At 37.9% G+C, this 14864-nt stretch overlaps 1 protein-coding gene across 3 annotated transcripts in view; it reads left to right on the top strand.

Annotated features, from left to right (window-relative positions):
• DCDC2 (doublecortin domain containing 2) overlaps positions 1-14864 on the top strand; it is a 215211-nt gene that overhangs the window by 172792 nt on the left and 27555 nt on the right. For all 3 annotated transcript variants that reach the window (XM_054492628.2, XM_054492627.2, XM_063665870.1), the window contains exon 9: positions 9452-9552. In XM_054492628.2, the coding sequence (XP_054348603.2) occupies positions 9452-9552 (101 nt within the window). The remainder of the gene's footprint in view (positions 1-9451; positions 9553-14864) is intronic.

Below are 14864 nucleotides of genomic sequence, written 5' to 3'. Positions count from 1 at the left end.
CCAAATAAGTAACTCCAAGTCACTGGGGTGGAAAAAGGAACAATTCAATTATTCTGATGAACTAAAACTAATTTGCAGTATAATTTTTATAAGGATGCAAAATTAGAAATGAAGAATTAAAGCTATATATACTTGTTGGTTTAGGTAAACCTACTCAGAGGTACTTAATTATTTTCAGTCCCACTTATCAGATACAGACTTTAGAAATCGTATCAAAATTTATATAGGTTAGGAAATAAGCATTAATTATACATATTGTAAATAATGTGCTTTATTCTTTGTACTCTGAATATTTCTGATTTTCATGAAAATCTGAAATATCTGTATCTAAAAATAATAGAAGTGTAGGAATAAGAACAAAATTACCTGTGATCTGGGAAATCAATGATAATAATCCTACTTTTGTTTTCTGTCTACACTTAGCATATTTGGTACACCTATTTAAAGTTAAGGTTAAATAACTGTGGTGATTAAAATCAATTCTATGCAAATAGTTAATAGTCAAATGTATACATCAATTGCATAACAGATGAGATTTAATACCCTGAAATGGGAGTTGGAGAATAGAAAGAAGCCAGATATTTCAAACTACAGTTAAGAAAACTTAGCCCATATAAATGTGTGGATAAAATTATTTTTATGTAATATTAAAAATTGCCAGAGAAAAATATGACTTGTGATATTCTTGTTTCTGTAAAGAGTTTCCATTTGAGTTGATGGGACATAATAAGACATGTGGAGAAGATTAGTGATTAAAAAAATTTGGACATTTGGGTTGTATCATTGTATTCAATTAGAGGCACTCAGAACATTAGCTCTCATTTGATTAGTTTTCCAGTTTTCCTAATGATGATATTTTTTATATTTAATCCAGAAAGGTGGTGCAAAGAGGGATATTATATAAGTTGTGACAAGGATCGCAGGAGAGTTGGCTAATACCGTTTCATAAGGAAGTGTTATTACATGTGAACCTGCCCTGCCTCTCTACCTCATTACTTGCTAAGCTTCATAAAGACCCTATCCTACTGGGTCACCTTTCTGGAAATGCATTCTTTAATTTTCAACAAGATGCTGCGATGACAACAATCTATATCTGTAAAAAGTTGTATAAAAATTCAATATGTAGTTCACATTAACACTAAGCTAATGAAAATTATTTTTATATCACCTTCTTACCAATTTTAATTTTAATTTTGCCTCTGGTGACTGAGGTGACACATAAAGAGTATTGCCTTATAAATAGATTGACTTTTTTTTCTTCTTAGGTTATTATTTTATATATTGAATGTCATAAACTCCTTGTTCCCCACATTTTTTTGCCAGTACCGTGCTGGTTTTAATGAGCTACTTTTAAAAATTAACACTTCGTTTTAAAGTTCATTCAACATTTTTATTATTATAGGCAGTCTTAGTGATAAATCATAGTAAAAGAACTTCTAGTTAATAGATAACTAAGATTTTTATAAAGTATTTAGAACTGGGCATTATGATATTAGTTTTCTTCTTATTCATCCTCATAAATCTCAATCAGTTTCAAACACTAAACATATTAAAATATGGATTACAGTACCATTTAAGAATAATTTTTAGTAATTTTGGTGAGAAAGCAAGAATGGTAGGCTTAAATTCTGATTATCTTTAACTCCTTGAAAGTATCATTAATTATTGGGTAACTTTTAAAATTTGAGAATATTAAATAATTGTAATATTGTTAAACTGAAGCACTGGTAAATTGAAACAAGGAAATGCTTTCATTTCAGCTGTCCTAGTTGCAGAAAAGCTAAAAAACACACAAAGCATTTATTTCATGTTTCAGTAGGGGAAGCAGATTCCTATTTATTATGAATAATACAGTGATGATATGACTTCCCTACCTCAGCAGCTCTGCTTTCATTTTGTAAGCAATAAAATTCATAAGAGATAAGTGAAAAATAATTGAGGAGCATTTTTATTTTTACTAGAGTGTTTGTTATGGCTTTACCATGTAATATACACTAAAATGTCTGTTCACGTTCAACGAAAAAAAGATGGAGCTGAATTTGGGTGTAGTGTGCATTCAAGCATTGAATTTGATCCTTCACGTAGTAATTGAATGAGAGTAGTATTGTGTATCAAATTTATTCTTGCTTTTTAGTTTGTTAGCAAATGGCTTTTACTACAAAGGTTTTTAGGGCAGGGTAAGACTTAAAAAAATAGAATCACTTTTCTCTGGAAGATGTGTGGGTGTCTGGGATTGGTGGTAGTGTTTTGCACCTTGTAGGAGAATGAGAAAGAGAAGTATTTACAGTTAGGGAAAGAAAACAAAAGGCAGGAGGCTCAAAGGAGGGTTTTCTGACCACTGTCTTTTTGGCAGGAGGAGCAGAGGGTATCTGAAAGACCTGTTTTTGCCCAGCAGGTATCTGCAGGACTCAGAAAGTGGATCTGTGGTGGCCACTGCAGATGATCTCTCCAGAACAGTGGTTCCCAACATTTCTGGCACCAGGGGCCAGTTTCATGGAAGACAGTTTATTCAGGGGTGTGGGGGCATGGTTCCAGGATGAAGCTGTTCCACCTCAGATCATGAGGCATTAGTTAGACTCTCATAAGGAGCATGCACCCTAGATCCCTTGCATGTGCAGTTCACAATAGGGTTTGTGCTCCTATGAGAATCTAATGCTGCTGCTGATCTGATGGGAGGGTGGAGCTCAGGTGGCAATTCTCGCTCACCTGCCGCTCACCTCCTGCTCACCTCCTGCTGTACAGCCCAGTTCCTAACAGGCCACAGACCACTTCCAGTCCGTGGCCCTGGGAGCTGGGGACCCCTGCTCTAGCACATAATTTCTAGACACATGTTGTATCATTTTCCTATGGCTGTTGTGACAAATCACTGCAAACATGGTGCCTTAAAACAACACAGATTTGTTATCTTACAGTTCTGGAGGTCAGAATTCCAAAATGGGCCTTACTGGGTTACAACCAAGCTGTCATCAAGGCTGTGTTCCTTCTGGAGGCTCTAGGCAAGGATTCATATCCATAATTTTTCCAGTTTCTACAGGCTGCCTGCATTCCTTGGCTTGTGGCTTTTCCATCTTCAAAGCCAGCAAGGGCGGGTCAAGTCTTGTTTGCACTGTATCAGTCCCACTCTGGGCCTCCTTCCTCTTTTTCACTCACAAGGACCCTTGTGATTATGTTGGGTTCACATGAATAAGCCAGGATTCTCTTCCCATCTCAAGGTCAGCTGCTTAGTAACCTTAATTCCATCTGCAACCGTAATTCCTCTTTGCCATGTCATGTAACATGCTCACAGTTTCTTACGATCAGGATGTGGACATCCTGGGGGTGGGGGGCATTATTCTACCTACCACCAATAACGTAATTTGTTGATCCCTGTGTAGGTTGTACCTCAGTCTGTCTTCTTTCTCTTCGGTTCCCTTTGTTCTCCTCTCTACCCTCCATCCAAATGCTATACTGCCAAGTGTGGCCAGATTGGGGCAAAACCCTGTAAGAACATGAAGAATTAATGCACTGGGCTAGTGGCTAAGTTGTTGGCTCCTTACATTCTACTTCAATACAGCAAATATGTTTTAGTGCTGGGGATGGAACAGTGAAAAATATGGACAAACTGCCTGATCTCTTGGAGCTTACACTTTGGTGGAAACTGACAAACACAGTAAGTGCAAGGCAGAGAATTGAACCAGGGCATTATGAATGAATGAGTGGCTACTGGAATTGGAACAAGGAGGGTTTCCTGAGATCTGACTGACAGTGTGAAAATGGGGAAAGAACTTTTTAGGCGGAGACTCTGTGAAGAACAAAGCCGTGAGGTAGGAAAGAGTTTTCTAGTGAGGAACAGAATGAAGGTCAGCGGAGCTTGAGTTTAATGTGCAAGGAAAAAGATACGAAATGCAGTTTGAGGAGGAGTTAAGTGCCAGATCACATCTCTGTAAGCCATGGTAAGGAACTTGGATTGTATATGTGATGCAACAATGTTGGAGAGTTTCTAAGCTGTGGAATTAAACACTTTTTAAATAATCTATTAAGAGCACTTGACTATTGTATGGAGGATGATTATGAGATAGCAAGAGTGGAAGAAGAGGGACAATAGTTTGTAAGCTGTTTTAACAGCCCGTCCAACAGATAATGGTGATGAGACCAAATTGGGAGTGGAGATAGAAATAAATAAATATATTTGAGATACATTTTAAAAGGAGATTGAATTGAGAAGATTGACAATGGAATGGATATAGAAACTGAGGCCAGGAAGGAAATAAAGATAATTCCCAGATTTTGGGATTGAGAAGTGGTGCCATTTCCTGGGTTGGGGAATCTGGGGGATGAGCAGTTTAGGGTGGGGAACCAGAGTTCTGTTTTGACCATGTTAAGGTTGAGGTGCCCATTGGACATCCAAGGTGAAGTGTCAAGCTAGGCAGATAGATATATATGTTTTGGGATCTATAAAGAGGTTGAGGCTGAAGATACATATTAGAGAATCACTGGCACATTGATGGTACTCAAATGAGATTAATCTAGAAAGTGTATAGATAGAGAACCTGATCCACAATGCAGCTCTGAGGTGGGCCAATACTTAGAGGTTGAACAGAGGAGGATGGATTGGCCAAGGAGACTGAGGAGAAGCTTCTGGTAAAACCAGGAAAGTGAATGAAGACAGACAGACAGACAGACACACACACACACGCACACACACACACACACACCCCTGATATCGCTGCATTAAAAGCTGCTAAAAGATCAAGTAAATGAAATAATAAATATTGTCATAATGATGGTCATTGATAATTTTGACAAGAATAATCTCTTTGGGGTGCTGTTATAGAAGATAGATTAGAAAGAGCTGGGGAAAGTGTGGGGGTGAGGATGAGACCACGACTCTAGACAGCTAAGCACCAGGTGCTCTGCATTCCGAGATGATGCGCCATCCCATTATTACTTTTCCCAAGAGCCCACTTTTTCTACCTAAAGTTACTTTTACATGATACACAGGCATTCTGTTATTATACTTGCTGTGTCCAATTAGTTTTAGAGGAAGCAAAATTGCTAAAACTCAAGACGTTTCATGAGCAGTTGAAAATTATACTAATGCTCAGTAAAAGGGGACTCAGAACTCTTGAATGTGTGCAGAACTATTATCGGCACACTAAAAAGTTCACAGGTGGGCAGTGTGTGGCAAAAAGGATGGATCACTTACCTGTTGACATTAGTATGTAGTAACACTAAGTTCCTGTTTTTATGAAAATCCTAAGTGACACTAAAACTGCTTCCGTGTCTCACTGGGGACAAAACACCTCAGCACTAGGTGCCACTCACCCTTCATGAGTCCTGAGTAGAATAGCTGATGTTGCTGTAGCAATAACTAGACAACCATGGCACATAATAACGCTGTCATGGTCTAAATCCACAAATTTACTGTGCAAGTTTAAATTAGTAGTAATAAAGGGAATATGGTAAGGTTTTGAAGTGCTCAGATAATATTTCCCTTGATAAAAAAGGTAATACGTTTGCAAATTTCTCATGGAATCTATCCTTGCAAGCAGGTGTTTTAAATTTTCCATGTTTTATCTTTGACTTCGTCCATGAAATGTGTCTTCAGTTGCTTTTTACGATGGCATTGACAGAGGGGAAACATATTATATCATTCGGATTCTTTTCCATTGCATTTTGGCTTTGTTGGCAATTCTTTGGTGTCAAATGATTTTAATTTTCTAATTTAAGGCCTAATTTACTTTTGAACATTCACATTGGCCCACGGATCTTAGCCCTGGATGAAGTGTATACACATACAGATTCTATTACAAATAATACTTGTAGACAATGCCAAATATTTGGTGTTTATATAATGCTTTGTATTGTTAGTTCAGTTTAAAGAACATCTCAAAACCTGTTATGAGGCTGACATTGTGCTAGGCACAGGACAAAAATTGTGGTCTATGCCTAAAGGAGTTCGTGGTCTAGCAGGGAAGGGGGCAGAATTGGTAAAAGAAATTGATTAAAGTAAGTGTGATCATGAATAAACGCAGTATGTGGGAGGAAAAAGTAGTGCAGAGGGGCTGAGCACGGTGGTTCATGCCTGTAATCCCAGCACTTTGGGAGGCTGAGGCAGGAGAATGGTGTGAACCTGGGAGGCAGAGCTTGCGGTGAGCAGAGATTGCGCCACTGCACTCCAGCCTGGGCAACAGAGAGAGACTCCATCTCAAAAAAAAAAAAAAAAAAAAGTAGCACAGAGGAGGGAGCTGTTGGTTCTGTTTTGTTGTGGGGTTACAGGATAAGATCGGAGGAGATTTTCATGAAGACATTGACAGCTGAGTAAGATTTGAGCCATGAGTAAGTCTCCCGATGGGCCACCACCCAGGGACAGGGTAGAAGTGGCAAACTAGACATGGAGGGCATAGGGTAAGACATGAAAAAGCATAGCGGGTCTGTGACCTGCATGTTCTTTGGTCCTAACTGCACATGGGCTGTGACTGAAATCGCTCCATTTGATGAAAATGATCTAAATCAAGGTGAAATTGAGGGGATGTCAATGGAGTTGAAGAGTCGGGGTATTCAAGGGTGCAGAGTGGCTCATCACATGGTGTTGAAGTTACTCAGATGGTGACGTACAGGCTTGGTCAGATTTCCTTTAAAATGAAGTAGAAGAAGCATTCAAAGAAGAGGCTGAGGATTCTTTTGAATTAATTGTATCAAAATCAGGATGCCCATGAGATAATTTTGGAAGAGAGAATTTAATACTGAGCAGGGTGGGTGAGGACACATGGGTGTAGGGGGTGTATACAGCAGGAGGGGAATCAACGTGTGAGGAAGAGATTAAACCGGGACTTGTCTTTTGCCTTACATCTAATAAATATTAACTGAGGACTTACTGTGTGCAGTGCACCATGCTTATTTTTGGAAAACAAACTCCTAAGATAGGAAAGGAGCTACAGGGAATGAATGTGGAAGAGTAAACAGCGCATGTCTCTCCATGGGATACTAAACCCTCACCAGTAGCCCTTTCATGTTTTCCGGAGTGACTATTATGCAGTAGATCTTAGTGCATATTTACCCATCAATCAGATGAATAGTATCTATTCATTAAAAATTCCTATTTTGCATTATTCATTATTGTCCATTAATTAAAGCATGGTACCACAACATGCAGCTAATTATGTTTTCAAGTAACATTTAGTGACATGAGAAATGCTCATGATATGGTTTTAAAGTAAGAAATGATTTTAAAAATTATATGTACAATAAGATCCCAGGTTTATGAGTGCATGTGTCTGTGTGAGAGAGAGAGAGAGAGAGAGAGAGAGAGAGAGAGAGAGAGATGGAGTGAGGGAGGGATGGAAAGAATTGTCAAAATATTAGTGATGGCTGTCTCTGGGTCATGAGATTAAACATTTATTTTTTCATCTTCCAAGTTTTCTAAAATGCATATAAACAATTTATAATCAAAAATACTATTTAAAATAGTTTTCTCTAAAAATTAACATTCTGCCTTTAATTTTATATAATGTTTATGGTAAAAATGAAAATTCTAGTAAGCCTGTCACAAAGGCCTTTCTAGCTGTTCTGCCTTTTTTGATCACTGTTTATTCTTATGAATTCCTTTCTGATCTTCATTTCTTGCTTTGTGCTGTTAATGGCAATGGCTTAAACATTTTGGTTCACTGATAAACATATCCTCCCCCCCACACCTGAGGCAACCATTTAAAAAAAGTATTTGTATTCTCTCTTTGTGTCACTGTGCACAGCGTTGAGCTTTGCTGATTTGTCTCTTTGCTGTTTATATCCTTATGGTTGTCATTTTCCATTCCAGTGCCCTTTCAATTTTATTTTATTTGTTGTTATTGATTGTATTCTTCTTTTCTGGTAAAATGCTTATTCTAAAACACATCTGCAAACCATTCATAGCTCTGCTTGGATGCAGTTAAACATTTCATTGAATGTGAGTATTAAGACTGTATTCCTTTGGTATCTATAGGCCTCCCTTTGTAGCCTCTTGGTAAGCAAGTGCAACATTTGGACACAAAATGTCATCCAAAAAGTCATGTGCATAGGTCATAACTGTAGTCTACTGAGTTTAGCATCTGACTATGATGGTTGTTTTTCAAGGTAATTTCAGAAGGTAGAAATGAATGTCAAACATATCTATTTTTCTTCACTCTTTCCCTCCCTTCCTCTTTCCTTCCTTTCTTCTTTCCTTCATTCCTTCCTCACTGGGCTGTATATTTTCAGCTTCTGTAATACTCTGCTATCACCCTTCCTCATCATTCAACTTATTGGAGGTATGTTTATCTCTGTCTCCTCATTGGACTGGAAGCAACTCGAGAGAACAGTCCACATCTCATTCATATCTTAGGCTGTCTCCTGGGTTCAAATCCTGCCTTGCATATAATTGGTCCTCAACAAGTGTAAAAATATATTTTACATTTAATTAAGAGTGACTTCATAGCTTTAGCAATACGAAAGATTATTATATAAAATAGGTTAAATAATTATGCTCTGGGAAACAAGCTTCCATTAGAGAAATAAAGGGGGTTTTAAGACAAAAGATAAAAATATATTTTCTGGACTGTAGGGATAATCAAATATTGTAATAGATTATCAGAGAAGGAGGTAAAATCTCCATCCCTGGAGAGCCTTAAAAATTGGACAGAGAAAACATCTGTGAGAATGGCCAAAGCACTAAACCTGTCTTGAGGCAAGTAGATAGACAGAATGACAAATGGTTGTGCGATTCTTTGATTACTTGGCCTGAAGAAGAGAAGGCTGAGGGGAGACATTAAAACTACTTCAAATATGAAAAACAGCTATTATTGCTTTCCTCTGGAAAATAAGTTGAAGGAGCTTAACCTAAAGTCAGAGATTGAGTTTACACTTTATAGTTAAGGATTTAAAGTCATAGGTTGTGAAAATCTTGTGGAGATCTGCAAAATAAATGATATTGATTTTTTGGTGAGATATGGAAAGTCAACTCTATGATTCGGCTGCAGTAAAAGCATTTTTTACAATACTCTGAATAGGGAGAATTATTCCAATACGTTATATTGAATGCACAGCATTCTCTTGGGAAAGGTAAATTTCTGAAAGTAGTATTTTAAAGCAGCAAGCATTTTCACTGTTTTGTGGATAGGAGGGGAGAACTGGGATGATAGTTGTGAATTTCTTCTCCTCTCAATGCCTGTACAAAGGGCTACGTTAGTAAATCAGTAGCCAAAGGGTGAACAGGAGCTTCAACAGAGCTTTACCCTGCTGGGTCAGGCTTGTTTTGACCACTGAATGTTTTCTCAATGAAAATGTGGAACAACTGGGGGTGGTGTGGTGGTCGGGGGAGGGGGGTGCACAAAAATACTATCAACTAAAAAGGCAACCCAAATGTCTATTAAAAATAAGCATTTGATTGTAATTTCAGCGTTCAGCCACACGATGTCACAATTGGATTTTGATTTTCACTGTGTGCTTGTCTCACTAGATGAAGGCATTTTCAAAGCTGGAGCAGAGAGGTCTGAAACACGGGGGGCAGCAGAAGTCCAAGAAGATGAAGATACTCAGGTTGAGGTTCCAGTCGATCAGGTAATCTCCATGCCTTAAAAAATGTGTATAAGCCAATTATACTGTTTTGTTTTTCAAGTTTTGTGTTATCTCCTACATATAGTTCCTATACCTGTATGAATTAAACCCTCTAAGGTACTATGTGGCTGATCAACCTCAAAAACATAACAAAACACCCATTCTTTCTGCTAGTATTCCTGTGAAGAATAGCCATTTAGACCAAGTCTTTTTAAATACAGAAAATGGTATATCCTTAATAAAGAGCATTGAAGAGCAAGATGGGATGAGATTAGGTATGAGCTAAAGAGTGATAAAGTTTGACATAAAAAAGAGTTTTGGTTTGGGATTTTCATCTGGAATAAAAGTCCTTACCCACTTAGAAAAGCATTTTTTAAAAATTATACTTTAATTTCTGGCATACATGTGCAGAACGTGCGGGTTTGTTAGATAGGTATACACGTGTCATGGTGGTTTGCTGCACCCATCAACCCGTCATTTACATTAGGCATTTCTCCTAATGCTGTCCCTCCCCTAGCCCCCCAAACACCGACAGGCCCCAGTGTATGATGTTCGCCTCTCTGTGTCCATGTGTTTTCATTGTTCAACTCCCACTGATGAGTGAGAATGTGCAGTGTTTGGTTTGCTGTTCCTGTGTTAGTTTGCTGAGAATGATGGTTTCCAGCTTCATTCCTGTCCCTGCAAAAGACATGAACTCATCCTTTTTTATGGCTACATAGTATTCCATGGTGTATATGTTCCATATTTTCTTTATCCAGTCTATCATTGATGGGCATTTGGGTTGGTTCCAAGTCTTTGCTATTGTGAATAGTGCTGCAGTACACATAAGTGTGCATATGTCTTTATAGTAGATTGATTTACTATACTTCAGGTATATACCCAGTAATGAGATTGCTGGGTCAAATGGTATTTCTGGTTCTAGATCCTTGAGGTATCGCCACACTGTCTTCCACAATGTTGAACTAATTTACACTCCCACCAACACTGTAAAAGTGTTCCAATTTCTCCACATCCTCTCCACCATCTGTTGCCTCCTGACTTATTAATGATTGCCATTCTAAGTGGCATGAGATGGTATCGCATTGTAGTTTTGATTTACATTTTTCTAATGACCAGTGATGATGAGCTTTTTTTCATATGTTTGTTGGCTGCATAAATGTCTTCTTTTGAGAAGTGTCTGCTCATATCGTTTGCCCACTTTTTGATGGGGTTTTTTTTTCTTGTAAATTTTTTTAAGTTCCTTGTAGATTCTGAATATTAGCCCTGTCAGATGGATAGATTGCAAAAATCTTCTCCCATTCTGTAGGTTGCCTGTTCACTCTGATGATAGTTTCTTTTGCTGTGCAGAAGCTCTTTAGTTTAATTAGATCCCATTTGTCAATTTCGGCTTTTGTTGCCATTGCTTTTGGTGTTTTATTCATATGAAGTCTTTTCCCATGCCTGTGTCCTGAATGATATTGCCTAGGTTTTCTTCTAGGGTTTTTATGGTTTTTTATGGTTTTAGGTCTTACATTTAAGTCTTTAATCCATCTTGAGTTAATTTTTGTGTAAGATGTAAGAAAGGGGTCCAGTTCCAGTTTTCTGCATGTGGCTAGCCAGTTTTCCCAACACCATTTATTACATAGGGAATCCTTTCCCCATTGCTTGTTTTTGTCAGGTTTTTCAAAGATCAGATGGTTGTAGATGTGTGATGTTATTTCTGAGGACTCTGTTCTGGTCAATTGGTCTATATATCTGTTTTGGTACCAGTATCATGCTGTTTTGGTTACTGTAGCCTTGTAGTATAGTTTGAAGTCAGGTAGCATGATGCTTCCAGCTTTGTTCTTTTTGCTTAGAATTGTCTTGGCTATATGGGCTCTTTTTTGGTCCCATATAAACTTTAAAGTAGTTTTTTCCGATTTTGTGAAGAAAGTCAATGGTAGCTTGATGGGGATAGCATTGAATCTATACCTTACTTTGGGAAGTATGGCCATTTTCACAATATTGATTCTTCCTATCCACAAGAATGGAATGTTTTTCCATTTGTTTGTGTCCTCTCTTATTTGCTTGGGCAGTAGTTTGTCCTTCCCCTTGAAGAGGTCCTTCATATCTCTTGTAAGTTGTATTCCTAGGTATTTTATTCTCTTTGTAGCAATTGTGAGTGGGAGTTCACTCATGATTTGGCTCTCTGTTTGTCTATTACTGGTGTATAGGAATGCTTGTGATTTTTGCACACTGATTTTGTATCCTGAGACTTTGCTGAAGTTACTTATCAGCTTAAGGAGATTTTGGGCTGAGATCATGGGGTTTTCTAAATATACAATCATGTCATCCACAAAGAGAGACAATTTCACTTCCTCTCTTCCTATTTCTATTTGAATACCCTTTCTTTCTCTTGCCTGATTGCCCCGGCCAGAACTTCTAATACTATGTTAAATAGGAGTGATTAGAGAGGGCATCCTTGACTTGTGCCAGTTTTCAAAGGGAATGCTTCCAGCTTTTGCCCATTCAGTATGATATTGGCTGTGGGTTTGTCACAAATAGCTCTTATTATTTTGAGATATATTCCATCAATACCTCATTTATTGATAATTTTTAGCATGAAAGGGTGTTGAATTTTATCAAAGGCCTTTTCTGCATCTGTTGAGATAATCATGTGGTTTTTGTCATTGGTTCTGTTTATGTGATGGATTAAGTTTATTGATTTGTGTATGTTGAACCAGGCTTGCATCCCAGGGATGAAGCCGACTTGATCATGGCTGATAAGCTTTTTGATGTGCTGCTGGATTCAGTTTGCCGGTATTTTATTGAGGACTTTGGCATCAATGTTCTTCAGGTATATTGGCCTGAAATGTTTTTTTTCTGTTGTGTCTCTGCCAGGTTTTAGTATCAGGATGATGCTGGCCTCACAAAATGAATTAGGGAGGAGTCCCTCTCTTTCTATTGTTTGGAATAGTTTCAGAAGGAATGGTACCAGTTCCTCTTTATATGTCTGGTAGAATTCAGCTGTGAATCTGTCTGGTTCTGGGCTTTTTTTTTTTGTTGGTAGGCTATTACTGCCTCAATTTCAGAATTTGTTATCAGTCTATTCAGGGATTCGACTTCCTGGTTTAGTTTTGGGAGGGTGTATGTGTCCAGGAATTTATCCATTTCTTCTAGATTTTCTAGTTTATTTGCATAGAGGTGTTTACAGTATTCTCTGATGGTAGTTTGTATTTCTGTGGGATCAGTGGTGATCTCCCCTTTATCAATTTTTATTGCATTTATTTGATTCTTCTCTCTTCTTTATTAGTCTGGCTAGTGGTCTATTTTGGTAATCTTTTCAAAAAATCAGCTCCTGGATGTGTGGATTTTTTGAAGGGTTTTTCGTGTCTCTATCTACTTCAGTTCTGCTCTGTTCTTAGTTATTTCTTGTCTTCTGCTAGCTTTTGAATTTGTTTGCTCTTGCTTCTCTAGTTCTTTTAACTGTGATGTTAGGATATCGATTTTAGATCTTTCCCGCTTTCTCCTGTGGGCATTTAGTGCTATAAATTTCCCCTAAACACTGCTTTAGCTGTGTCTCAGAGATTCTGGTACATTGTGTCTTTGTTCTCATTGGTTTCAAATTGCTTATTTATTTCTGCCTTCATTTCATTATGTACTCAGTAGTCATTCAGGAGCAGATTGTTCGGTTTCCTTGTAGTTGTGTGGTTTTTCGTGAGTTTCTTAATTCTGAGTTCCAATTTGATTGTACTGTGGTGTTAGAGACTGTTTATTATGATTTCCTTTCTTTTGCATTATTTGCTGAGGAGTGTTTTACTTCCATTTATGTGGTCAATTTTAGAATAAGTGTGATGTGGTGCTGAGAAGAAGGTATATTCTGTTGTTTTGGGGTGGTGCGTTCTGTTGATGTCTATTAGGTCTGCTTGGTCCAGAGCTGAGTTCAAGTCCTGAATATCCTTGTTAAGTTTTTGTCTCGTTGATCTGTCTGATATTGATAGCTGGGTGTTAAAGTCTCCCATTATTTTTGTGCGGGAGTCTAAGTCTTTTTGTAGGTCTCTAAGAACTTGCTTTATGAATCTTGGTGCTCCTGTATTGGGTGCATATGTATTTAGGATAGTTAGCTCTTCTTGTTGAATTGATCCCTTTACCATTATGTAATGGCCTTCTTTGTCCTTTTTTGTTCTTTGTTGACTTAAAGTCTGTTTTATCAGAGACTAGGATTGCAACCCCTACTTTTTTTTTTTTTTTTTTTTTGCTTTCCGTTTGCTTGGTAAATATTCCTCCATCCCTTTATTTTGAGCCTATGTGTGTCTTTGCACATGAGATGAGTCTCCTGAATACACCACACTGATGGGTCTTGACTCTTTATCCAATTGGGAGTGTGTGTCTTTTAATTGGGGCATTTAGCCCATTTACATTTAAGGTTAATATTGTTATATGTGAGTTTGATCCTGTCATTATGATGCTAGCTGGTTATTTTGCCTGTTAGTTGATGCGGTTTCTTCTTAGTGTCGATGGTCTTTACAATTTGGTAAGTTTGTCAGTGGCTAGTACTGGGTTTTCTTTCCCATATTTAGTGCTTTCTTCACTAGCTCTTGTAAGGCAGGCCTGGTAGTGACAGAATCTCTCAGTATTTACTTGTCTGTAAAGGATTTTATTTCTTCTTCACTTATGAAGCTTAGTTTGGCTGGATATGAAAATCTGGGGTGAAAATTCTTTTCTTTAAGAACGTTGAATATTGGCCCCCACTCTCTTCTGGCTTGTAGGGTTTCTGCAGAGAGATCCACTGCTGGTCTGATGGGCTTCCCATTGTGGATCACCCCACCTTTCTCTCTGGCTGCCCTTAACATTTTTTCCTCCATTTCAACCTTGGCGAAACTGATGATTATGTGTCTTGGAGTTGCTCTTTTTGAGGAGTATCTTTGTGGTGTTCTCTGTATTTCCTGAATTTGAATGTTGGCTTTTCTTGCTAGGTTGGGGATGTTCTCCTGGATAATATCCTGAAGAGTGTTTTCTAACTTGGTTTCATTCTCCCTGTCACTTTTAGGGACCCCAGTTAGTTGTAGGTTTGGTCTTTTCACATAGTCCCATATTTTCTGGAGGCTTTGTTTCTTTTCATTATTTTTTCTCTAATCTTGTCTTCACGCTTTATTTCAGTAAGTTGACCTTCAATCTCTGATATCCTTTCTTCCACTTGATCAGTTCAGCTATTGATACTTGTGTATGTTTCACGAAGTTCTTTTGCTGTGTTTTTCAGCTCTGTCAGATCATTTATGTTCTTCTCCAAACTGGTTATTCTAGTTAGCAATTCCTCTAACCCTTTTTCAAGGTTCTTAGCTTCCTTGCATTGGGTT

Source organism: Pongo pygmaeus, chromosome 5 (genome assembly GCF_028885625.2).
Source record: "Pongo pygmaeus isolate AG05252 chromosome 5, NHGRI_mPonPyg2-v2.0_pri, whole genome shotgun sequence".
NCBI lineage: Eukaryota > Metazoa > Chordata > Mammalia > Primates > Hominidae > Pongo > Pongo pygmaeus.
Note: the sequence above shows the minus strand (reverse complement) of the source record. Positions and strands in the feature narration are given on the sequence as shown.